At 37.8% G+C, this 27789-nt stretch overlaps 3 protein-coding genes, 1 long non-coding RNA gene and 1 gene segment (V, D, J or C); 4 read left to right on the forward strand and 1 right to left on the reverse strand.

Moving 5' to 3' along the window:
- Positions 1-27789, forward strand: part of LOC100709195 (uncharacterized) — a 1346887-nt gene that overhangs the window by 451052 nt on the left and 868046 nt on the right. Inside the window, exons 1-2 of one of the 4 annotated variants that reach the window (XM_025906576.1) lie at positions 18760-18849; positions 18964-19269. The exons of the other annotated variants lie outside the window; for them this stretch is intronic. Of the exons in view, the coding sequence (XP_025762361.1) occupies positions 18801-18849; positions 18964-19269 (355 nt within the window). The 5' untranslated portion in view covers positions 18760-18800. Of the gene's footprint in view, positions 1-18759; positions 18850-18963; positions 19270-27789 lie in introns of those variants that run through there. 4 annotated transcript variants of the gene reach the window in all.
- Positions 1-27789, reverse strand: part of LOC112846698 (uncharacterized) — a 961229-nt gene that overhangs the window by 284298 nt on the left and 649142 nt on the right. The window lies entirely within an intron of this gene.
- Positions 1-27789, forward strand: part of LOC102076453 (Ig heavy chain Mem5) — a 900359-nt gene that overhangs the window by 251666 nt on the left and 620904 nt on the right. The window lies entirely within an intron of this gene.
- The window catches only part of LOC106096470 (immunoglobulin mu heavy chain), a 1110954-nt gene that overhangs the window by 243651 nt on the left and 839514 nt on the right, over positions 1-27789 (forward strand). The gene's annotated exons all lie outside the window — the stretch shown is intronic.
- LOC100693201 (Ig heavy chain V region 914-like) lies at positions 15627-16080 on the forward strand. The segment is given in 2 exon segments: positions 15627-15685; positions 15767-16080. Coding segments are annotated over 2 exon segments (360 nt in total).

The raw sequence follows: 27789 nt of genomic DNA on the forward strand, positions 1-27789 counted from the left end.
AATGGATATTAATATTTTGTTAAAAGATACAAAATCACATTACTGACAAAGGACGGATTCCAAGGACCATGTGACAACATACAGACACACTGCAAAATAAACAGGTCTGTGAGACACAACATACAGTATGCTCACACTCACACACGTGTTTGAACCTGAAAACTATGGAAAAATTCACCATAATGTAATACTAAGCTTTTCTTACTGTCTGTATTGTGATTAAAATTTCTCATTTAAATTTCACTGAGAGAAACCGAAATGCAATTTTATCTGAGTGTAATGATAGTAAATAATCTCAATTATAAAGAGCAATTGATAGGTTTATAGCTTAACCCTATCCGCTAGAACGTTGAAGGCAATGTAATTACACAGCAAGCAAGACACGAAGTAGGCAACATTCTTTATGTTTCACGTGCACGGGAGAGAACTGGACAGGCGCCGTTCCTTCGCTTGACCCCAGTTGCTCTCGTCCACTCTCCCGTAACACTGCTCTTTTATTGTGGTTACATGAATATGCATACATTCATTAACATATGACGTATACATACACACAAAGAGTACCTTGCCTGTGATTCTGTGTAAGCGTGTGTGTGTGTGTGTGTGTGGGGTCGAGATATGACCCTGTGAAGACTCCCCAAAGCTGGTGCCAGGAGTCTAGCGGTCCATCTAAACAAAAGGCTCTTAGACTCAAACAGATATACGTATGTTTGCTATACCATATATCAGCAAGAGAAGATACGACCTCTCCTAGGAGGTGTGTGATCTATGCCAGAACACTCTGAAGAGGAGTGAACGCACTCCCCTCTTCATGCTACACAGAGTTGTTACAGACCTCCTAGGATGAGACATTCTTTCAATCTACAAATGATTATATACTTCTAAGCATATATGAGTAAATATTTCTAAGCATAAATGACAATCAACAATACAAATCTAACAGCAATTATAACATACAATAATGAAATGTTTACAGTGAGCACCTGCATTAAAAAATAAACAATTTGTAGCTGGTACGTGTAACCCAATAAAGGTTTTGTGTTTGTAGAACAAGAGCATTATTTTTTTAAAAAAACCTGTGAGGAGGAGTCAATGCAAAACCTGGATGTCTTAAACCTACTTTAGCTGCAGAGGGGTTGACAGAGACAATTGTTCACACAGTTTAACATGATGGCCATAAAAACAGGAATGCTTCTTTTTATTGCTTTATGGGCAGGTGAGACCTTTCACTGATGCTGAATCAAATTTGCCTTTCAAGGATAAACAATTTACAGCATGTAACTATTGTCTTGTTCTGACAGGTGTTGATGGTCAGACTCTGACAGAATCTGAACCAGTGGTTAAAAGACCTGGAGAATCCCACAGACTGACCTGTGCAGCCTCTGGATTCACATTCAGCAGCCACTTAATGGGATGGGTCAGACAGGCTCCGGGAAAAGAACTTGAGTGGGTTGCCACTATTGATGTTATAAGCAAATACTACGCACAGTCAGTTCAAGGCCGGCTCACAATTTCCAGAGACAACAGCAGACAGCAGGTGTATCTGGACATGAACCAGGGCGTAATTTCCAGGGGGGTTGGGGGGGCTGGGGGGGGGTTGTGACCCCCCAATAATCAGATCCAGCCAATATAACCCCCCAGTAAAATTATGAATTATGTTGCATGAATAGGCTGTTGACTTTCTTTACTTATTTCAGTTATTACCAGCAAAATAGTTGCATGTTTAGTCATCTGGGACTTTTCCCAGATTTATTTATTAATTTAGAGAGAGCTTGACCCCCCCAATGTTCAGCACAAAGTTACGCCCATAACATGAACAGTCTGAAGACTGAAGATGAGATGAGATGAGATAGCCTTTATTTGTCAGTTGCAGTTGCCCACAACCAAGATGACAGACCTTGCCGACCGTACATAAAATACACAAACATCACATTGGGGAGACAGGTCAGGATAGGTAGCAAGGAAAAAACCATCAAAATGTGTAACACAAAAGGATAATCCAGGAATGCACAGATACCAACACACCATAACACAATAAAACACAGACAAGCAACATGGGAGAATATTCCAGTGTGTACAGCTGGATCTGGGGCCGCTGCAATCTTCGATTGCGCCTCCAGCTGATCCGCTGTCCACATCGGATGGGAGGCAAGCATGGGAGGAGGTGTTGGATTCGGGGGAGGGAGGGTGATAGTGCGTATCAGTATCAGTATCAGTGTACATGTTTCGTGTGTGTGTGTGTGTGTGTGTGTGTGTGTGTATCCCGTGTTCAGCTGAGAGAAAGTGTCACTAGGCCCGGTTAAGCGAAGGTCAACAGTCTCCAGTGGACCCAGGTGGCCTTGAAGGAGGGACAAAGAGTTCTCACGACAGTCCTGTTTATCATGGAGAATTTTTGTTGTTCCAGTCAGATAAGCCAGGCCCGATCCAGCTCATATCAGCCAGAACTCTGTTATCGTGGCTCCGAATTGGTAGATGTCATTCAATGTCCTCCATCGAGAGTGTCGCCAGACACACGACGCAACCGACCATCGGGTATCCGGCAACAAACGTCTCCGCAAGACAATCGGGTTCTCCCAAGCCCAGGAAGGTGTCAATTTTGTTACGGGACCAGTTGATCAAATCCATAATTCTTTAGGTTTTAGAGAAGAAGACTGAGAAACTCTTAGAAGGTTAGAGTTAGACAAACTCGGTTAATTCTGTCTGAGTAACCACTTGTTGCAGACTCATCAATCATCTGTTTAGTCCAGCTGCAGTAAGCAGTGGGTGGGTGGGGGGGTGACTATATTTAGTCACTACAATATATAGTAAGATGACATTTTGTTTTCCATACAGTTTGGTTTAATGCAATATAACAATATTTATTTCTCACTAAGCAAAATCAAAGTGAGTTTCGTGTCAGTGTTTCCTGTTAGGAGGAGTCTATGCAAAACTTAGGCACTGTCTCTCTTTTTTAATGAGCACAGAGGATGGTAGAGAACAAAAAAACAACATGTTGGACTACAGGACAGGACTGCTGCTTTTAGCTCTCTGCTGGACAGGTGAAGATTTTCACTGATCTCAGTGTTGATATGCATTGTTTCTGTTTGTGACACAATTTAATTCAGGTGATTTTTAAAAATATCTTACCAGGTGTTGATGGTCAGACTCTGACACAATCTGAACCAGACCTAATTAAAAGACCTGGAGAATCTCACAGATTGACCTGCACAGCATCTGGATTCACATTCAGCAGCTATGAGATGGTTTGGGTCAGACAGGCTCCTGGAAAAGGACCGGAGTGGATTGCTTTTATAAGCACTTCAACTCATAGTTATGCTACACATTATTCCCAGTCATTCCAGGGTAGATTCACCATCTCCAGAGATGATTCCAGCAGTAAACTCTATCTACAGATGAACAGTTTGAAGACTGAGGACACAGCAGTTTATTACTGTGCCCGAGAGACACAGTGAGAGAAAGCAATAGAAATGCCATACAAAAACTACTTCCTCTATTTCCCAACACCAGGGAATATTTGGTAAACTCCGTTCTTTTTTCCCTACATCTACAAACAACGTCTCTTGCCCAGTGTCACCTTATTTGAATTTAGGGTTCGAATGTACAGCAACAATTTTGTAGTATTGTTAAGTTAGCAAAAGTCAGTGAACAAATCAAATCAGATATGTCGACCAGTTTACAGAAGGTACCATTAAACTCACACTAGCCTCATCATCAAAACAGGGAGAGTTTGGCATGCCCATTAAAAGACAATATAAACACAAATTCCAATACATTAAAAAGAATAATACTCTTTATAAATATATAATATATACTCTTTAAAAATCAATAAAGCATACAGTGTCATTATCACTTACAATAGAGATTACTGATAAGTAGGGATGGGTACCGGTGTCTGACATAAACGGTAATAACCAGACCGAAAAGCTGCGCACATTTCGGTGCTTTATTTCGGTGCTTTTTTTTTTCTGAGCCAATTCTAGCCAATCATTTTACGTTTCTGAGGATAGTAGGCGGGTCCAGGTACGTACGTTCTTTTAGAGCAGATTACAGATTAAAAATGCCCAAGGCAAAGCGATCAAAAGTCTGGCTGTACTTCACAGCAAAAGATGCAAACTCAGCAGCCTGCAACAAGTGCTTTAAGGTGATACTGTGATACTGTCAAAGGAGGGAACACCTCGAATCTGATAAAACACCTGGCGACGCATAGCTGGTTTTTTTAAAGCCGAGAAATGCGCCGTGTTTGATAGCTTGCTGCGAGACCTCACACCGTGCACATCTACTGCGGGTGTGGTGCCTGTTATCGCACCGGAGTTAGCAACATCCCCCAAGAACCCGAAGAGGAGAGTCCTGGCCCCTAGCCCTGTCAGCGTAGCAGAAATGATGACGGATGATGATGGCAGCAGCAGCCGTTCTCCTCTGCGTGAGTAGCTTCATGTTGTTCGTGTGTAATTAACGTTGAGTACGCTAACCACGTTATTACATTAATGCATGTAAGGTGAACTAGCAAACACCGTCGTAGTTACATGCGGCTGTCTTCTTGTTTGATGGCAGATACTCCCTTCACCCTGGCCAAAAAGGCTAAAATGACCAAAGAAAAAGTGGAAAACAGCTAAACATGAGAGGTTTTTGGACAAAGTTTGTGGGTTTTTTCCATTGATTAAGCACTGCTTCCAGCCAAGAGTGAGACCATATATGCCCTATAGCTGCAGAAAAGGCTAACATTGTTATCTTTTTACAAAAAACCAGCTAAACATGAGAGGTTTTTGGACAAAGTTTGTGTTCTCCATTCTTTAAGCACCGGTTTGAGCACCGGCACCATTTCAAAAGTACCGGTTTGGCACCGGTATCGGATAAAACCTAAACGATACCCATCCCTACTGATAAGTATGTCACTATCTGAACATGTATAAACGACATCAACAAATTATTACAGCATTTCATCAATGGGTTGCCATTATTAGATATGATGGTGGGAGCACTTACTACTCTCAGTCAGTCCATAGCCGGTTTACCATCTCCAGAGACAACAACAAGCAGCAGCTGTATCTGCAGATGAACAGTGTGAAAACTGAAGATTCTAGTGATGTGTCGGTCGCGAATGAAATGGCTCTTAGAGCCGGGTCTTTGACGTGAATGAGCGAGCCGGCTCCTTATCGCGAGCTGTGGGTTTTTTTTCTCACCTTCTCTCTTGCACTTTTTTTTCGCTTCACTCAGCATGCCAGCCTTGTCCTTTGCACTGGGAAGAAGGGGGGAGGGGCGGTAGTTACACACACAGTAGCACAGGAACAGAGCGGGAGGGAGAGAGGGACAACAACGTCACATTAGAAATCATCCACAACTATTTTCAGTTGCGGAAGATAAAGGATTCAGAAAGTTTATTCATGCAGGCCCATATGACAGAGAATGTGCATGTTCTTTTTGTTTTCATATTTTAATTTATATTTAATTGTGTTGTGGTTTGCAGTGTTTTGTGTTGTTTCACTTTAAATATGTTTAAAAGGAAAAAGCTGAAAATTTAAATAGTTAAAAGTTGAATAGTGAATAGTTGGTTTTTGTATTATATGATTTATTTATTACATTTTATGTGGAATGAATAAATAAAAGTATATTTACGTTGGCCCCTAGAGAAAAGGACCCGGAAGCACGTACAAACTCCAAAACACATAAAAACTCAGAAGCATGTAAAAACTCCAAAACACGTACAGAACACAACAGAAGTGCTCCAGGATGCTAGGCCCAGTGTTGAGCTTTTGTTACCTAGTGTCTACACAAGCCAGCAAGTACCAACGACTGGATTTGGTGTGTGGTAGTAACAGGTAAATTAAAAAATTTTTTTTAAATTATTTGAATATATATGAGTGCTTTTGTATAAATACACAAAAAATACACATATGCTTTGAATTGTGTAATTTAAGTGATCTAGGTAGCTCTGTTTTGGAAGTTCAGTTAACGCTAGAAATGTGCTTTGGAATTTGTATGTGCTTTTTGGAGTTTGTACGTGCTTTGGCTCTAGGGGCCACCGCATATATTTATATATAAAAATATATAAATAAAACAACATTTTTTTTACATGAGTAATTCCTTTTGTGCAGAATTTTATATTATTGTTAATAATAAATTAATTAAAGCAACAAAACAACCTGAAGAGCCGGTTCGGAGCCGAAAGAGTCGGCTCTTTTAGCGAGCCGACCCGAAAGAGCCGGTTCTCTAAAAAGAGCCGGAAATCCCATCACTAGAAGCTTCTGCTGTTTATTATCGTGCTCGAAAGCTACAGTTACTGAAACTGTTCAACAGCTGTTCAAAATCCTGCCTTACTCACTGTTAGGCCAGTAATATTGTCAAGGTTATGTTTCCCTTTTTCATTAGATACATTAATAGGAATTTGATTACCAACTAAAATTGAATAGTGATCCTAACTGGATGACCAGTCCTGGACTCATAACTCTCCATTTAATCACAGACAGAAACAGTCTGATCATCACCTGTCTAAAATTTAAATATTAAAATATAATTTCTGTAGCTGGATGATTGTGATTGTGATTTTTTTTCTGGTACACGGAGATAGACTGTCTACTTCAAAACCCTTCAATTTTAATAGTCAACTCCACTTCCATTATATTGTTTCTCTAAGGAGGAGCTGATACAAAACTTGTATTATTTATTTTTGCTAATAATTTAAAAATAGTATAAAAAAGTAATTTATAGACTATCCTAAATTTATAGACCATACCCAATGTGGTTAGAATTATTTAAAAAAAATCATTTTGTATTTTTTAAATTGATTTTTTGGTCATTCGAACCTTTATGTAAGCAGTAAACCAGTCCAGGTTAGACATAAGAGTTTTTAAAAATTAAAAGAACTTCAGGAGGCAACAAATACATCGGTGAAATGTGATAATGATTATAAGGAAATTGATAAATTATCGCACAGTTCTGTTGGAGGGTCATCAGTTTTCCATCTTTTCTTTCTAAGGTATGAAAACGTATCTGTTTGTTTTCCACTTATTGTTAAATTAAAAGCAGTGTAACAATCAGTAACTTGTTTTTATTGCTATTACAATTCAACGATCAATCAAAAAAAATATGCTTTGTGCATTTTCCAAGCATGTTAACAGTGATGCTTCACGTGACTGACTCTATGCAAACTCTTTGACTTCCTCTGTTTTTCAGCTATAAAAACTTGACTGTACACCACAGAGTAGAGTGCATGAATCCACTTTTATCAAAAATAATGTTTTCCTTAGCTTTGTTAATTCTCTTAGCAGCTGAATGTGCCTCTAGATTTGTCACAATCAGCTGTTTTATTTTTGTATTTTATTTTATGTTTTTTATCTTGTAATTTGCTAAATGATCACAAAATAATTTATTTTCCAACAGGTGTGTGAACAGCTGACACAGCCTCTCTGACTCTGCAGCCAGGTCACCATCTGACCATCACCTGTCAGGTCTCTTATTCTATGAGCAGCTATTGGACTCACTGGATCAGACAGCCTGCAGGAAAAGTACTGGAATGGATTGGACAAGCACATGCTGGACAGACGACATACTACAAAGATTCACTCAGAAACAAGTTCAGTATTTCCACAGACTCTTCCAGCATCACAGTTACTTTAACTGGACAGAATGTGCAGCTTGAAGACACAGCTGTGTATTACTGTGCCAGAGAGCCACAGTAACACAAAGCATCAGTAGACCTGAACAAGAACTCTTCGATGTTGTAGCATGAAACCACCACAGAAGAAGCTTACAGACCATTGTTGCTTTCAAATGCCAGTTCACTTTTAAACAGATAGAGTATAGTATACGATGAAATGATAATAATAATGAATGATACTGAAAAAAGATCAAAATGTTTTTTTATCATAATTATTGTAAAGCCCTTAAATGTTAATTGTCTTGCTTTGTCATTTTGAAAAAGACCAGATCAGTTAGCTCACTTTACATTTGGATAAAGATATTGAATGTTTTTTTTGTTTTTTTTTAAAAACACAGCAATTTTTTGGTTTCTCCGGGATTTCACAGTTTACACTGAATATATTACCAAATGGCATAACACTAATCACGTTCACTTTTAGGACATCAAATACTTTTATTCTAACAGATGCTGCATGTCATTCCAGTCTCAAGGACTCTGCAATATTGCTTCCCGTTGATACATTTTCTGTTTTAGGTGGATGTCTGTGTGGTGACAGTTTTTCACTTTTACTTGCTGGTTTTATGCAGCTAACCCCTTTTGGAAAAATATCAAATTTGTGCTCAAATGGAGTCCTTTAAAACATTAACTCACACACAGAAAAATAACATCTGTCATAAGGACCCAAACACATAACACCATGTAGTAGCGTATAATCCATATTCCAAAGTTTTGGGCTAACGACAGGTCACAGCCATAAACAGACTATTGGATAACTCAGAAGACACAACTGCAAAGACCAGCTAACTGACCAAGCCTCTGCTACTGAGCTGGACAAGACTGGTTAGCAAGACTGTTTGAATACACCAGCTGACTGGAGCCTTTCTGTGTGAAGTTTGCATGTTGTTGCTGTGCTTGTGTGAGCTCTCTCCAGGTACTTTGGCTTCCTGCCGCAATCCAAATTAGGTACTCTGTGTTGGCTGTATCTATGTTTGCCATGTAATAGAGTGGATGTCTTAATATGTGCGTAGTGTCCAAATAATTAGAAGTAAGAAGTTGTGTAACTGAGTTTTTTCAATACCAAATTTCTCCTCTAGAGGGGGGTCTATGCAAAGTTTTGCTTCCTTATAAACACGTTGTTGCCAATTCTCATTTAATTCATGAGATAAAATCTTAAGAACATTTTTACCAATTAACCATTCTGATTATAAACTTTTCAAAATTATGGAATATATCATTTTCTTGAAATGATTCTTTATTGTTTGTCTCAAAGGTAAGAAAGGGATTCATTCTCTAAAACAGTGAAAAAGTCTGATTCATGAAGATCATGTTGTTGTTTTTTTTCTGTTTTTGTTTGTTTTGCTTACAGGAGTTTGGAGTGAGGTCAAACTGGAACAGTCTCCCTCTGAGGTGAAAGGATTTGGAGAGAGAGTGAAAATGTCATGTACCCTTTCTGGTTATACCCTGACAGATCATGATATTCACTGGATACGACAGAGACCAGGAAGAGCTCTGGAATGGATTGGGTATATGAGCACAGGCTATAATTCTCCTGGCTATGGCAGTTCTTTTCAACATCGTTTCATCATGACTGAAGAAGACTCCAGCAGAAGACAGTACCTTGACATCAACAGCTTGACAGCAGAAGATTCTGCTGTTTACTTCTGTGCTCGACAAAGCACAGTGATGTAAGACAATGGAGCAGCTGCACAAAAACCTCACCATATACATATGATCTTGATGATTTCTGGATTCTCCTGCTGAAAGAGAACTTTCATACATATTGTAAAGTTGTTCCTGGTGTGTTCATTAGAGTGTAAATATTAGGTACAAAGGTCTTAGACATTAAAAAAAGAGCTTGCATTAGACAGGGTGTCTACAGTGCTTTGAGTGAATGAGTAGAAAAGTGCTAAATAAGAACCAGTCCATTTACCACTGCTGGTAGACATAAAACAGGTATGCACACTATGTAAAACAACCATGTATTCAAAAAGAAATAATGTTTGAATTCCAACCTGAATACATAATAAATTAATCAATTAAAAGTCTCAAAAGAAATCCGTTTCTGTCTCTTCTGTGAGAGGTCTGTGCAAAATTTGACACTTCACACTATCTCACACATCATCTAACTATATCATCATCTTAGTAATACGATTAAAGACATCACAGGAGTCTGTTTCTAAAATGTTTCTCTATAGGTACGAAGTAGCAGAAACAAACATACTTAAAGGGCAGTTACAGCATTACCTAGGTAAAATGTCAAATATGTCACACAGACTGTTTCATCCTTGTTTCTATTAACTCACTATAATGACAAACAAAGTGATAAACGTTGGACCCCGGACTCATTTAAAAGTTGATTTAAACATGCAATATTTACTTTTTACATCCTTACTTATACTTCCCACAAAGAACTGAGTCTTTATAAAAAAAAAATGAAGCACAGTACAAACTAATTGAGTCACAATTTTATATTTATTTGTGCAGTGATTAGATACAGTACACAAGTATATAATAATAATAATTTAATAATCAGACAATTTGCTGAATACCCTGTCTCTTTAATGCAATACAGAATTTAAATGTAACTCAATGTAACCGACAGCGAACAGACGTCAGCTTTTTTTATTTATGTCTTACATTTGAGTGAGGTTTTTCTTTTTAATTTGTCCTTAGGCGGCACTTACTAAAACTGGCACCAGTTAGACCCTCTTGAATGCTCTATGCATTTATATGCAAATTTACTGACTTCCTCTGTTACTCAGCTATAAAAGCTGTGGCAGACTGTGGCGTGAGGTTCACATTATGTCACCTTCATCAAAAAACATGTTTTCTGTTGCTCTCTTACTGTTCTTAGCCACTTCATGTGAGTCTCGTTAGACGGGTAACATTGAGCAGATTTTGCTTTGCAATATAACCTGCAGTTTATCACAAAATATTTTCTTCTTTAACAGGTGTGAAGTGTGAACAGCTGAACCAGCCAGCCTCTGTGATTGTGCAGCCAGGTCAACGTCTGACCATCACCTGTCAGGTCTCTTATTCTGGCTATTGGACAGCTTGGATCAGACAGCCTGCAGGGAAAGAACTGGAGTGGATTGGAATGGCACTTGGATCTTCCACAGAGTACAAAGATTCGCTTAAAAGCAAATTCAGTATTTCCACAGACTCTTCCAGCAAGACAGTGACTTTAAGTGGACAGAGTGTGCAGCCTGAAGACACTGCTGTGTATTACTGTGCCAGAGACCCACAATAACACAAGAAATCAACAGACCTGTACATAAACCCCTGAGAGACCCAATCCTTAAATTCACCAGAGGAGGAGCTCTCAGACCACTTATGAAGGAAGAGGCGGTCTTATTATGAAACATTTTACAAAGAAAGTGCATTTACAGAGCTTCAGTCAAATGTAAATTAGATCTTCTGGTCTGCATTCCTGATTGTTTAGGCTGCTTATTTATTTCACTTAAGGTTTCCCAGTCAGTCAAACTCTGAAACTCTGCCTTCATTTACTTTACTTTAAATCTCAGTATATTCTGTCATTCTCTCTTCCTGGAGTCTAGTTTCTGTGACCCTTTCTCTCCCCATCTTAAACTCATCCTGGTCATTCAAAGAGCCTTATTCAAGTCTTCATCTGCTTTACCTTCACTATCATTAGCATATAGACTCTGCAGGTTCTGGTTTACTTGCTTTGACTCTTGGGCCTCAGCTCTGCTACATTAGCTCTTTGCTTCATTCCTTTCAAATAATCTCTCCTTACTTAATAGAGTAATGCCAATGAGATACCACGACTTATCTACTTCATACTTTGTTGTTTCTAAAAAGAAGACATCAATATTAATACTGAAAAGATACATACAATGTGTTTTGATGGTGTTTATATGGTTTCCACTCATAAATCAAAGTTCCACCGACATCAATATTGTATTCAAGAGGCGTTATAGGTAAAGCAACATTAGATATGGAATACTGGCTGCACAATGAAGAAAAATAAAATGAAAATAAAAGGCAAATTAAAAGCAAATATAAACAAAAAATAAATCAAAATGATCATTAGGAGAAAGTATTCAAACAAGTATGAAGGACAACATAGAAATAATTCAAAATAGATAAATAGATACATAGACAGCCTCATCAACTCCAGACCTATGTATAGCCTTCATATCTGTACTTATGAAGTATTCAAGCAAATAGTTTACTAGTTTGCTTACAGAGCAAAATGGTCCATGGAGGGTGCCATCACCATCAGCCCTCAGAGGGGGCTGAGCCATCTGGAGCCATCTGGAGAACCACCAAACTGGACCACCTTCAGATCCCCCCTGCCACCTGCTCTTGGATCAAATATTTCCTCTCCAACCAAACTCAGTCAGTTAGACTCAGCCCCCACCTCTTCCCCACTGTCACTCAGGACTGGTTCCCCAGAGGGCTGCGTTCAAAGTCATCTGCTGTACACCCTGTACATATACAACTGTACATGAACCCACCAAAACAATGTCATTGTCACACATGCCGCTGACACCATCGCTTTTGGTCTCATCTCTTGACTGAGTTGAGACAGCGTACAGGGCAGAGGTAGGTATGAAGTAGCGGATACAAAAAGGCATGTAAAACATAAATAACATAGATATACTTAAAGGGCAGTTAAAGTATTATCTAAGCAAAATTGCAAATATGTCAGACAGTAGACTGTTTCATCCATGTTTATTTTTGGTCACTATAATGATACTTAAAGTGCCATTAATATTGATCTTAATGAAATGGCATTGACCTTTGACTTCTTGACTTCAAGGTTGACTCAGATATCCAGCATTTACTTTCCACATTCTTACTTATTTTTCCCCTTTTATAAATAATTTTGTTATAAAAGTTATAGTAAAGTACATACCACACTTGTCATGTTTTTTAAACTGTTCTTCCAGGATTTTTTCATATTAGTTACAACAAGCTTAAGAGTTTACATTGTTTAAATCACACCAATAGAGTCACAATTTTATATTTATTTGTGCAACGCTTAGCTTAAAGCAAGTATCTCAGTATAAAGATCAATAAATATATTTATTCCAATAATCTGCAATATGGCGATTGCCCCATCTCATTAATGTTTTAACAAGTGTTTACAAAACAGCAATTAACATAACATCCCATATGGAAAAGAAATAGGAAAAAACTTATAAAAAAGTTGCATCAGCTTTAGCTTGCTTCATATAGTGAATCATATAAGGCTTGTATGATTTACTCATGAAAGTGGCCACTTTCTCATTACTTTCATATATTGTTTTAGAAAGTATCCAAAACATACAAGTTTCATTTATATAATTTTTCAAGGGATCTTATATCTGTTTTCACTCTTGTATGCTTTTCATACAAGTTTCACACAAGACAGATACAAACTTTATAAGATTTATATATATTTTTTCCATATGGCATTAATAGAACTGATATTCCTCTTTTACCACAATACAGTATATATTTATACTAAAGTCACCAAATTAAAATGTGTAAATTTCCCTAGCACGTTTTCATGTTGTCCATGAGAGTTTCTATGTAAACTTCATGCTTTTGAATGCTTTATGCATTTATATGCAAACTCGCTGACTTCCTCTGTTACTCAGCTATAAAAGCTTCACATCAGACTGTGGTGTGGAGTTCACATTATGCCACATTCATCAAAAAGCATGTTTTTTGAAGCTCTCTTACTGTTCTTAGCCACTTCATGTGAGTCTCTTTAGATGTGTAACATTCAACAGTATCTGTTTTGTGATATAACCTGTAATTTCTCACGAAAAATTTTCTTTTTTAACAGGTGTGAAGTGTGAACAGCTGACACAGCCAGCCTCAGAGACTGTGCAGCCAGGTCAACGTCTGACCATCACCTGTCAGGTCTCTTATTCTATGAGCACCTATTGGACTCACTGGATCAGACAGCCTGCAGGAAAAGGGCTGGAGTGGATTGGAAGAGGATGTGATGGATGCACATCAGAATACAAAGATTCACTCAAAACCAAGTTCAGTATTTCCACAGACTCTTCCAGTAAAACAGTTACTTTAACTGGGCAGAATCTGCAGCCTGATGACACTGCTGTGTATTACTGTGCCAGACAGTCACAGTAACACAAACAACCAGCAGCTCTGTACAAAAACCTGTCAGAGCCTCAACGTGTAAATCCACCAGAGGAGGAGCCCTCAGACCACTTATGAAGGGAGAGGCAGCCTGAGTGAAAAACAAATGTGGGTTGAAATAATAATGTAGAAATTATAATACTAATATGAAAATTTTTACAACCAATTAATGTTTCTAATCACCTCACAACATTCACAAAGATCTCTGTTTACTTTCTGGCCTGCATTCCTGGGTGTCTGGGCTTGTAGGCCCTTCTGTCATCAACACAAGTTTCCCACTCAGTCAAACTCAGTTATATTGTCATTACTCTGGTCCATTAATTTTCTTCATTGTCCTTTGCATGTCAATATGCCTTCATTAATTTTACTTTAAACTCAATGTATTCTGTCATTCCGCCTTCTTAGACTCTTATTTTTGTGACTCTTTGCCTCCAAATCTTAAAGTCATACAAAGAGCCTTATTCAAGTCTCCATCTGCTTCATCTTTACCATGATTAGCAAATAGACTCAACAGGTTCTGTTTCACACCATTTCTACAAAGTTAAGTCTTTGCTTCAATCCTTTTAAAATAATCGCCCCTTACTTAATACAGTAATGCTAATGAGATATCATAATTTTAGTTACTTTGTACTTTGTTGTTCTTCCACATCAGTACTAATATTGATAAGATAAACACAAGACAACCTAACCCACATTCATTTCCTGTGGAATTTCATGGGAACCTTTGATTATCATCAATGTCACTGTCACAAATATATATTTATTTACCACAAAGAGTGCCACCCCTTATTTTCACCCACAAAATTATATTAAATTTTGTCTGTACTTCTTTAATGCATTCAGTTCATGTCACAGGGTGATCACCAAAAGCCTTGGAGCTCTATATTGTAAGGACCTAAAGGCAACACAGTATAACTCAGTGAATAGTGACAGAATAACTTGAAGTCAGTTTTCTCATCAGACTGAATCCGCCCAACGAAGATCTACAATTTTTGCTTCATGCAGAAGTACAAACACTAATGTGTCCCAGATCTTAAACACTCTAACACAATCTTTTAAAAGAGTCTGTTTTAGTGTGAAAATGAAATTTTTTATGACAAGATTTTAGGCCACAACAGTAATTACTAGTACATTTTAGAAACATTTATCAGTAGGAAAAATGTCGGAAGAAAAGTCTTGTCAATATAAGAGTGAACTTCTCTTAAATACACACATTTTCCTGGTGTTGCAAACAGTTCAGCATTTAAATACAGTTTTGTTTCAATATTGTCTCATTGTTCTAATTTCACTTTTGACAATTAAAGCTAATACGTTGTGTCCCAAGCATAACTCATCTAATTCAACATTCAGTGTTCAAAGATTTTTATTTTTGAATTTGCTACATGTACAGGACACACAGGAGAATTGAAATACTGTTTCTCTCTGACATTATTCTTAGGAAAAATTAAGATAAAGGACACTGCAGGGAAATATATAAAAGTCAAACCTATGTACAATAGTGCAGTCGTGCAAGATAGAAATCCAAGTAAATAAAAAGAGAGCATGTTGTGCGTTGTACATTGACAGTAGTGCAGTGACCAACAGCATCAGGTATGTGGTGCAAATGGTTGCAGTTTCATAGACAATTAAAGATATGATTGTAACTTGTACGAGAGAGTGTGTTACGGTCCAGCGGGCAGAGGAGGGAATGAAGTTGGTGAATGATGTTATTAAGCGGTCTAGTGGACCGAGCCCAGAAGCTCTGGTTCATCTTTCCCAAAGGCAGAAATTCAACCAACTCAACCAACTTTGTGAGGTGGAGTCAAAAATCTAATGCAAAACTCAGATCTTCCACCTCTACTTATGAGACTGAAAAGTGGATGAGAGTGAACAGATGACAAACAACTTACATAATGTATTACAGGACAGGGCTGCTGCTTTTAACTGTCTGCCTGGCAGGTGAAAACATCAACTGACATCTGTTATATAAAACTTGGTTGAGATATGGTACATAATTTCTTTTCTTTTGTGTCTTCACAGGTGTTGATGGTCAGACTCTGACTGAGTCTGAACCAGCAGTGAAAAGGCCTGGAGAATCCCACAGACTGACCTGTACAGCCTCTGGATTCACATTCAGCAGCTACTATATGGTCTGGGTCAGACAGGCTCCTGGAAAAGCACTGGAGTGGATCGCAAGAATTAGCAATGATGGTGGCAGCACTTGGTACTCTCAGTCAGTTCAAGGCCGGTTCACTATCTCCAGAGACAACAACAGACAGCAGCTGTATCTGCAGATGAACAGTCTGAAGACTGAAGATTCTGCTGTTTATTATTGTGCTCGAGAGGCACGCTGACTGGGGTTGTTGTAGCAGCTGTACAAAATCATTCAGTAGTCCACTGCAGCTTGGTGCAGACCATATATACATGTTAAAATAAATTTTACCTTTAACATAATTTTGACAGTGTTTTATCCAATCCTGTTATGTTTTCTTAATTTATTTTAATGTATACCTTTTATTATTTTTGGTTCAAAATGTATTTAAAAATGGTTACAATTGAACATATTTTTTTTCATACTTCAGGTGTTTGTTTTTTCTTTTTTTAATGGTTACAGTTTTTTAACAGTCTGTTCTTCTTTTGTTTTGTATTTTCTTTTTTGTATATACCACCATCCATATCAATGCATTCTTTTCTATTCTGTTGAAGCTTTGTCCCATTTGTGGTTTGTCTTCTTTCCATGTGCTTCACTTTCTTCCTCTTCATGCTTCTTCTCTATGCAAACTAAGTGCAACTCTGCTGCTGCTGATGTTGGCAGCTTGATTCTTTTTAGTTACTTTGGATTTACCTGTAGTATCTCTGTCCATCTGTCATCTGAACAATTATCACACAGGATGTTGACCTTTTTAAGATGTAACACGTGAACTATGAACTATTGCATAGTACCCTCAAGTCACACTACACATGGTACATTCTTTGGTGTAATTAGCAGTGCCATGACAAGCACTTGTGATACAAGACTGAGAACATTTGTTTCAAATAAACCTCTTCTGAAGACGTATGTTTATATTTGCTTTTAAGAGAAGAACACTTTCACAGCTAACACAGAAAGTGTGTGACATGCCTTGTTCTTTCAATTCTACATTTGGAAAAAAAACCAAGTTTTTATTGAAAACTCAAATGCAGTGCTTGACAGTATTGCATTTTTTAAATTGTGTTGATGCTGTTCTCACATCAGTAACACATTTCCCCATCAACATCGTGTTTGTACACACATATACTTCACCACTAAAGGTAGTTGTAATACTCAACATAGTGACAGTAAAGTACATTTTGATTATAACACAAAACATTTTAGTAATCAAAATAATGCTATTTGTGAAACAAAGATCAAATAAAAATGCAGATACTATGCTGTTTGTATATCAGATGTGATAACAACAATCAGGGGTTTTGATTGGTTATGCACTGGAGACCCCAGGGGTCGATCTTAACAAAAGGTGTTACATGTCAAGGTGCAAAGTCAGCGCGAAACTTGGATGTGTTATAACTATTAAAACAGTATGACTGCAGTGAGGATGACAGAGTGGAATCGTCACACAGCTTGATATAATGAATGCAAGAACAGGGCTGCTGCTTTCTATCATAATCTGGGCAGGTGAAGAGTTTCACTAATGTTTTGTCAAATTTGTAATCAAAACTTGATTAGTGATTATTTTCTTCATCTTCTTCTTTTTGTCCTTTTATTTGTTTGTTTTGTTTTGCTTTGACAGGAGTTAATGGTCAGACTCTGACAGAATCTGATTCAGTGATTAAAAGGCCTGGAGAGTCACAGACTGTGGATTCACATTCAGCAGCTACTGGATGGCCTGGGTCACAGAGGCTCCTAGAAAAGGACTGGAGATGGTTGCTTACATCAAAGTTACAAGTTACTCTGAGTCAGTTCAAGGAAGGTTTACCATCTCCAGACACAAAGCAAACAGCAGGTGTATCTGCAGATGGACAGACTGAAAACTGAAGATTCTGCTGTTAATCACTGTGCTCAAGAGACACAATAAGTGCACTACTCAGTTTTCATTTTGTCAGCGATCCCAAGGAAGAATTATGTTGTTTATCTTTATTTGCTGTTTTTTTTAATTGAATTTTGAAATACAGTGAAAAAAGTTCAACATTACCCAACAAGTCTAACCCCAAAACACATAGATTAATATATCATAAGGCCACAGAGCAATCTGTTGCCTTATATCACACAAGTTATTTTGACTTGTGTGTGGTAGCAGGATAAAGTAATACATGTGTTACAAATATTATTCAGTCAATATTGGATCAAACATTCACGGATTAAAAAAATGAAATTCAAATTCAGCATATATGTTTCTTATTAGCTCTTTCTGGCTGTTACTTTTTTAGCACTCTGAAATATCAGTCAGGTGAAATGCAAACTTAAATCCCCATTTAATTTGCCCGGACGTTATTACTAGATGTCAGTTAAATAATGGCAGATTAATAATAAATGGTGATAAATAATTATGGCTGGATAAAGGATGACCTTGCAGCGATTATACTGCAAAAATTAAAAGAAGTTCAAGGAAAAAAAAGAAGTCTCTGTCATGCTGGTGGAGATATTTTTTTCTTTAATTGTTTTGTTTGTTGTTAAGAGATTTACCTTTTAGGATGGATCATGGAGTCTGTAATAATCAATGAACAATTCAAATAAATTGTCAATTTGAAAACAAATCTGTTTTTATTTCTACATTTCTTTCACAGTACAAAATCAAGACACATTGTCACTACTAGTATTTATTTTTTTGTATGTTGCTATAGATTTTTTTAAGCCTATATTAAAAGGCATGATATACATGCAAAAGTAGACTATTTATGAACTTGCAAGTTCTTACCTGCTATACCCAAAAAACTGAAAAGCTCCATAACTTAGATTTTGAATACCAAATTTCTCCTATGTTAAATCTGCAGAGGGAGGTCTATGCAAAGTTCCCTCCCTTATAAACGCACCATCACCAGCCTTTCCTTTATTATGTTACATTTGTGTTACTGTGATTGTGAAGTGCTGTAAAATATGGGCTATATATTATCCTGGACCTTTGTCCTTATAGTTTGGCTTCAGGGTAAAAAAAACAAAACAAAAAAAAATTCTTTAAAACTACTGAATGAAAAAGTCTCATAATAACTCTTCTCTCTCTCTCCCCCCCTTTTTTTTTTATTTTTTATTTTTTTTACAGGAGTTTGGAGTGAGATCAAACTGGAGCAGTCTCCTTCTGAGGTGAAGAGACCTGGAGAGAGAGTGAAGATGTCATGTATCATATCTGGTTATAGCTTGACAAGCTACAATATTCACTGGATACGACAGAGGCCAGGGGGAGCTCTGGAGTGGATTGGTTGGATGAACACAGGCTCAAACTCTGCTACCTATTCCAGTTCTTTTCAAAGTCGTTTCATCATAACTGAAGAAGACTCCAGCAGCAGACAGTACCTCGAGATCAAGAGTCTGACAGCAGAAGATTCTGCTGTTTACTTCTGTGCCCGACAAACCACAGTGACTGAGGACAGAGTAACACCTGCACAAAAACCTCAATGACTGCTCAGTTTTCTCTTCACTTGTAAACAAACTTTATGTATCCATATTTGCTTTTATTCATTAATCACACATCAACTGATTACGTTTGTAACATATTAATGGTAATGAGTAAATATTTTTCTTCTTCATTTTTAATGTTCCTACATTTTTTTATTTATTAATTAATATTTTGCTTGCAAAAGATAGCAGCTGAACTATAGTGCTTGTGAATTTGGAGTTGTAATCTCAAAAACTTTATTGGTGACGTGACATTAGTTGAACTTTGTCATTACCTGTTTCCAACATCGCTCTAACCCTGTAGTGGAATCCCAGTGGGATAGTCCATCATTCTGATGATTTGTATTTTTCCAAAATAATTTTATTAAGATTTTTGTAAAATTGTTTGATCAATGGTTGTTTGAGCAACAACTGCTTCTGATGCTATTGGTCTAACAGTGGTGCCAATGGAAACAGTGCTACTGTTGGCCAAAGAGAAGAGAGAAGATGGGTGGAGCATTTAAGGAGGCAGCAGTAGACAAAAGAAAGGCAGGAGGGGAGGTGAGAGAAGGTATTTTAAATGTAGGGAGTATGACTGGTAAAGGTAGGAAGCTGTCTGATATGATGGAGAGAATAGCATGGATGAAGTGTTCCTAGTGGAGAGAGAGAGAGTGGTGATTGCAGCAGACTAGTGATAAGGAGGTGTTGGATAGGTATGTTGCTAAAGAGAGAAATGCAGAAGAATAGATGGTAGTGGATCTTGCCAAAAGCATGGAAATGGCTGTGGTGAACACTTCAAGAAGATGGAGCAATAAAGAGGGACCTATAAGACTGGATATGCACACAGGTGGATGCTATTCATAAGGTAGAGAGAGACATGAGAAAATGTGGCTTATATTGGATGGTAGTCTTTGGTATTCAGGAAGAGGAAGCAACTAAAGGTAAAGCTAAGGATTAAATGGAAGTTGAATACAGAAGAATATTACACAGAGTTCAGGGATGACCGTTAAACCTGCTTTATATCTTTTCCTGGTTGAATTTCAGAATTACCAGATAATCTGGAAAGTACAGCTGTGGTGCTGAGGTGAAAGTCCAATAAGATGTCTGATGTATACTCTGGACAGAGGAAAGATGACAAGTAGACTTGGCGATGGAATTGAGAAAGTACACAAAACTATTTAAAGGAAGAGATCAGCAAAAAAGATGCGGCACAGAAAGAGGCAAATGAAGAGGAAAAAGGCTGAAAGCGAGTTGTATGTAAGGCTGGACACACAAAGGAAATATTGTTATGATTTGTATGAGTTAGCAAGGAGGAGTGATCAAGCAGGAAAAGATGTAAAGCAGGTTTGAGTAATTAAGGATAAAGATGGAAATTTATTTATAAAAGTGAATATAGTGTATTGAGAAGATTGAAGGACTGCTTGAATAAAAAAGATTCAAGGATTAGCTGATGAATAAAAAAATGTAGACCAAGAGGATAAAAATGAAGTGCAGAGGACTAATAAAGATGAAGTGAGGGTAACTATTAGGCGATGAAAAGTGGAAAGGAGGTTGGTGCCTGAAGGAGCTATAAAGTAATAAAGAACCATCTGTGTGTTTTTATTGAAAAGAAAAAAACATAAAACATTTTTTTCTACAACAATCTGATCAAAGTATTTTACAGTATCAGTATCAGATCTTAAATGATTGGCCTGGGAGCTTGAGGGTCCTGCGCAGCATCTTAGCTGTTCCTAGAACTGCGCTCTTCTGGACAGAGATCTCCAATGTTGTTCCAGGGATCTGTTGGAGCCACTTGCCTTGCTGCACCTAGTCCTCCAATTACCACTGGGATCACCGTTACCTTCAGCTTCTCGAGCTCTTCTCTGAGCCCTTGGTATTTCTCGAGCTTCTCGTGTTCCGTCTTTCTGATGTTGCTGTCATTCAGAACCGCTACATCGATCACTGCGACCGTCTTCTTCTGTTTGTCTACCACCACTATGTCCGGTTGGTTAGCCACCACCATTTTGTCTGTCTGTATCTGGAAGTCCCACAGGATCTTAGCTCGGTCATTCTCCACCACCCTTGGGGGCGTCTCCCATTTTGACCTGGGGACTTCCAGGCCATGCTCAGCACAGATTTTTCTGTATAGCATGCCGGCCACTTGGTTATGGCGTTCCATGTATGTCTTGCCTGCTAGCATCTTGCACACTGCTGTTATGTGCTGGATTGTCTCAGGGGCATCTTTACACAGTCTGCACCTGGGGTCTTGCCTGGTAGATATATATATATATATGTCCATGAATTTGATTCTATGCAAACTGTTTGACTTCCTGTGTTACTGAGCTATAAAAGTGCACAACAGACCGTGGAGTGGTGTTAACATGATGTCACTTTCATCAGTAAACATGTTTTCTGTAGCACTGTTACTGTTCTTATCAGCTGGACGTGAGTGTATTTGTATTTGCTATGGGTAGGAGCTTTTTTAAAACGTAAGTATAGTATATAAAAGATTTTATTTTTACACACGTGTGAAGTCTGCATAGCTGACACAATCAGCCCCTTTGACTCTGCAGCCAGGTCAGCGTCTGACCATCACCTGTCAGGTCTCTTATTCTGTTAGTGGCTAGTGGACTCACTGGATCAGACAGCCTGGAGGAAAAGAGCTGGAATGGATTGGAAGAGGACATGATTGGTATGTATCAGTCTACAAAGATTCATTGAAAAACAAGTTCAGCATTTCCACTTCTGGGAACACAGTTGCTTTTAATGGACAGAATGTGTAGCATGAAGACACTGCTGTATATTACTGTGCCAAAGAGTCACAGTAACACAAACCATCAGACCTGAACAAACTGCAGCGTTTAAACATTTGCAGAATGATGTCACCAGGGGACCACTCTCAGCTCATCTTTGCAGTAATGAGAAACCGACTTTAACAGAAATCCATGTTTTTCCAAAGAGTCTAAATCAAACATGTTCGGTTCTTAAATATATGATATCACATATAGCATAAAAATATAATATATATGCATATAGTGCAATATTCATTTGTAGACTTAAAGTGGTTGCAACCAGGTAGATGTCAACTCCATAAAAATGTGTTGCACAGCTTCAAATGTGTACTTGAGTTCTTTAGGAAACTCCATGTTGAGCCCATAAAGTAGGCCAAACAGGTAGGCAAAGGCAGTAGGAAGGTCTGGCAGATCATCAAGAATAATGTCCTCTTCCAAAACAATGGCAGTGTTGATCACTGTGGACTGCGAGTTGGGTCCCACGTAGTCCTCCAGAACAGTGAGGATGCCCACCGTAACGCCTCGGGTTGCCCTCTCAACTGGATCTGTATCCTATGCAAAATAAAAAACAGTACATATAAGTCTCTGAAAACCAAAACTGAAGATTGAGTAGATTTGCATGCTCACCAGACATGTTAAGAAGAGTTTGGTCTCGTCGTCGCGAACAAATATCGGTAACCCTTCCAAACTGATGGTTCGTCGATGCTGGACTATGTTTGAGACCTAAAACAAGGAAATCAAATAAGACTCAGTCTCATTTATAAACCTACCATTTTGTTTTTAAAACACATTAAGTGTTGTTGCTAAAAATACAGCCTTAAGAAATAAGATGTTGAAATTAGTTATTCCAGATACTTGCTCATGGTTTTGTCAGTTTTTTTTTAAAGTAAATTTTGATGTGCAACAAATGTAGCACACTTATTACAACATTTATAACAAAAAGTGCCATGAGTGGGATGAGAGTTGAACTGTCTGTCATGACCTGCCATCTGCCAAACACACAGCGCTGCTTGTTAGCTTATAATCCCATTCAGGACACACTTTCTGAAAACTAACAATTTTTACATCAATTTAGTAAATATTTAATAAAGTATCTTTCGTTACAGTGGGAACTTCAGGTTCCTCATAAACCAGACACAAATACATTTTTATATATTACCTGTTCATCAAACTTCTGCAACAGGGAATCCATGTCATTGCGGAAAGCAGCTTTTCTAACTCGATACAGCTTAATCAGCCGAAGTGAGTAAGTGTCGAGGGCAGTCATGAAGGTCCCCATGAGATCCTTGGTGGTAATGCGTGAGAATTCCGCACAAATCTACAAAGCAACAAAAAAATATAGAAGAAAACTTTTAAAGGTACATTATATAAAAATGACATTGTTTTCAAATTTGGTTAAAACAGCTTAATTTCAAAACATTTAGTTAGTCTCGGTTGATCTATTGGTCAGGTCTTGATTGGATTTTTTTTTCCTCTTTTAGTGGTAGTACAAATTCTAACTGACACATTTTAGAAAAAAAAAAGAAAGAAACAAGAAAAATCTGATCGGCAGATTTTACATTAAGTGTATAGAATACCTAATCAAATGTTGATTAGACAAAATAATGGTTTCGATTGTTACAGGATGCATTGCAGAAAATAAATAAATCAATAAATTGTATTTTAAATTCATTGCAAAAATTTCATTAATTTTATAGTTATGTAGGAATGAAGTAAGAATAACATCCTGTGGTCAAATTTGGATAATTTCATAATACGCAAGTGACTTTCTCAATCCTGTTCTGTGAGTTTCATGGCTGTTGCCTGCTAAGGGTCAGCACCAAAAGATTCTAGATGCCCAGTGAAGACAAGTCATTGCAGCGACCGTGGTTCAGGGGGTTGGGAAGCTCATCCGTAACCGGAAGGATGCTGGTTCTGTCCCCCAGCTCTCTCTGTCCTGGTCGTTGTGTCCTTGGGCAAGACCCTTTACCCTACCGCCTACTGGTGTTGGCCAGAAGGGCCAATGGTGCGATATGGCACCGTCGCTTCTGTCAGTCTACCCCAGGGCAGCTGTGGCTATAACTGTGGTTTCCCTGCACCGATGTGTGAATGTGAGAGTGAATGAGTAGTGAAATTGTAAAGCGCTTTGGGTGCCCAGCAAAGAGCGAAATAAATGCAATCCATTATTATACACAGTAAGTTGACAAGTAAATAGATTTCACTTCAATAGAGTTGTTGGTAATACCAAAATTAGCTTCATATTTTTAGAGCCAGCTATTTTTTTATATTTTACCATTAGCATTGTTAGCTCAACGGTAGCCTTCAACCTTTTCTACAAGACATTGGAGTGATACAAACAGATGCTTGTCAAGGGCACAAGAAATGGAGCTCACGTTCATTTACTCACCCAGACAAGTTTCAAGGCATTTGGAGTTGTTCAGAAGAAATTTTAAAGGTCCTATATCATGTAAAATCAACTTTTTGGAGCTTTTAAACACATTTTAATGTTTTTTCCTTATATTAAAAACCCTCCAGAGTGGTTTTTGGCTTAATTCAGGCATTTCTTAGTTGTCTCAGTGAATCCTTTCCCCATAACCGTGGCTCAGCTCTCTCCTGCAAAATGACTGACTCGTAACATTGGGATTAAAATTTCTTTCTAACAACTCCAAATGCCTTGAAATTTGTCTGGGTGAGTAAATGAATGTTTTCCATTCTAGAAATAAGACCACACTGAAAAAAAAATGGAAGTTTTCCTTTAAATATTTAAGAGATTATCTTACCTGTTCTTTCAAGAAGAGAGCTGGCCATCTGAGCTGCATTTACTTGACCAAGGGCTGCGTCTCCACAACTTCTTTCCTCCTGAGAGAGAATGTGATGTCCATCTTTTGGGTGATGAGTGCCATGTTCTTATCCCTCTTCTTCATTTCATCTTCCAAAATGCATCTTTCATTTTCAAGAGACTCATCATTGTAGTTTTCTGGGGCATCAAGGATAAAGTTGACTTCACCTCGCTTTGGTTTCTTTAAGGAAAATCTATTTGATCCACTGTCATCTTCTTCCCCTCTTCTTTTTTTGTATTGGTCTTTCACGTGGAATTCCAATAAAATTGATTCATGTTTGTGGCTGTAATGTGACAAAATGTGGAAAAGTTCAAAGGGGCCGAATACTTATGCAAGCCACTGTATGTGATGTCTTGATAAACCGAGCAGATATTTGAAGTTTACACAGCTACATTCTCCCCAGAAAATATCTTAAAAGTTTATTTTGTGACTGAAAAAGAGTAATAAGAGTAATATTAAAACTAAGTAGCTGCCACCATTGTTGGAAACTGGAATTGGCTGGACTGCGCTATGAATTCTGGGATATGGTGGGCCACAAAGGATACACCCGACCCATCCTTCAAATCTGGGGAAAAGGAGGATGCATTTTTTGACTGCATTTGGAGGAGTCTGGACAGTCTTCGTTGCAGCACTGTGATGCGCAAACGTACCAGTTGATCTGGTAGTGACCGTCAGCTGAACCAAATATGGAAGATGATAAACGCACATTGGCCCTCTCGATGGGAAATTTGAGTATTAAAAAAATAACAAGATGGAACAGTCGACCGACAGAAAGTGTTATGCACATTGTGCAAGAAGGAATTTTCTTTTCACCGAAGCACTTCCAGCTTAAAATATCAGCTTAAAACACGAAACATACGTTAGTCGGGGATGCTGGTAGGACTTTGGTTAACGCGTCACCCAGCTTGCAACAAACCACTCACGGAGCATAGGGGACTCAGTAAGTCTATCTCTGAAATATTGACTCACACAATTGCCAAGTGTGCAACAAACTGCAGACCTTTGATATCGTTGAGCACACGTGCTTTAGATAGCTTTGGTTCCTCATTTCAAGGACTTGAAGTGCCTCCCCAAGAGTGACAGAGAGAGAGTGGATAAATGTTTACAGAGTTTTTTGTTAACATGAATGTTCAAGATGTTCAATAAACATGTTGAGTGCGTATATTTTCCCTTTTTTTCGCCAAGTCTGTTTGCTCATGCAAAAGGAAACGCGATTAATATAGAATAAAAATGAATGATATTTAATCATGATTAATCAAAACTAATCCACAGCACTAATATATATTATAGATTAGTGTACACTTACCTATTAGTAGGTTTATAGGTTTTTTAAAAAGTAGTATTCCACAGGAGAGAACCTTTGCTAACATTGAAGAAAACTATTCAAATTCTCTTTGAATTTAAGCATACATTCATTCTGTTTATTCTGCATTTATTTCATTACATTGCATAAATGTCAGTTACAAGCTTAAATATAAAGTTGAAAAAATATAATCGCAACCAGGCTATTGATCAAGTAATTGCGATTAATCGTGATTAACTACAGAAAATTGTAAGATTAATTAGTTATGTTTTATTATCTATTGACAGCACTAAAATAAATATAACAAAGACTTTCTCAAATTGTTCCAAATAAATGTATATGTAAAGTTCTATACATGCCAAGGCTCAATAATAATAACAATAATAATGTTTCTAAGGTGCATTATAAAAGATGAACTGATCTACACTTTTTCTTTTGGTATAAAACTACCAAATTCTCTTTTATGAAAATGTGTGGGAGCCCCAACTTCATTGGGTAACAATGTATTCATAATCTGCATCTGTTTTCTGTATGTGTGTGTGTTTTTCAAAGCTGCAATGCACTGAACTATCTGTGCTTTGTACTACAAAACAATGCTGAAGTTTAATATATCATACAAAACAACTCTTAAATGTGCTGACGTACAGGATATAGGATGTGACCAAATGCAGTTATTTGTTTAACTGATCTGTTCTGAAATCAAAATGTCACACACATATAGTCAGAGAATTATTTCATATGACAGCTTTTTTCCTGAGACCTGAGGATGTCCTAAAATGTGCACCGTATCACAGTTTCTAACACCAGTGCTTTAAATGTTTGATTATATGCAAACTTTTTGACTTCCTGTTATTCATGTATAAAAACATGACATCCGACTGTGGAGTGGAGTTCGCAGCACATCGAGTGCACAAACAAAGATGTTTTCTGTAGCACTTTTACTGCTCTTGGCAGCTGAATGTGAGTCTGTTTAAATCGATCATAGTCAGCAGTTGTTCCTATTGTGAATTTATTACAAAACATTTTAATTTTTTTGCAGGTGTGAAGTGTGAACAGCTGACACAGCCAGCCTCTATGTTAGTGCAGCCAGGTCAGCGTCTGACCATCACCTGTCAGGTCTCTTATTCTCTTAGCACCTACTACACAGCTTGGATCCGACAGCCTGCAGGAAAAGTACTGGAGTGGATGAGTGACGATGGAACTGTCAAAGATTCACTGAAGAACAAGTTCAGCGTTGAATTAGATTCTTCCAGCAAGACAGTGACTTTAAAAGGACAGAATCTGCAGCCTGAAGACACAGCTGTGTATTACTGTGCCAGAAGGAGAGCCACAGTAACACAAACCATCAGCAGACCTGCACAAAAACCTTTCAGAGTTTAAGCTGCTGTACCACAACACCACCACAGGAGGAGCCTTCGGACCACTGATGCTTGCAGGGCCAGTTCACTCTTAAAAATTTCATTGTACAGTTTGCACTGATACAATAAATGCTAATAATATGTAATGAAACTTGTGAGAATAGATTATCGTAGTATCAGGGATTTAGTTGTATTTGGATTTGAAAATATGGATTTTAGTTGTTTAATCATAGTAAAACATTA

This window comes from Oreochromis niloticus, linkage group LG4, assembly GCF_001858045.2.
Source record: "Oreochromis niloticus isolate F11D_XX linkage group LG4, O_niloticus_UMD_NMBU, whole genome shotgun sequence".
Taxonomy (NCBI): Eukaryota; Metazoa; Chordata; class Actinopteri; order Cichliformes; family Cichlidae; genus Oreochromis; species Oreochromis niloticus.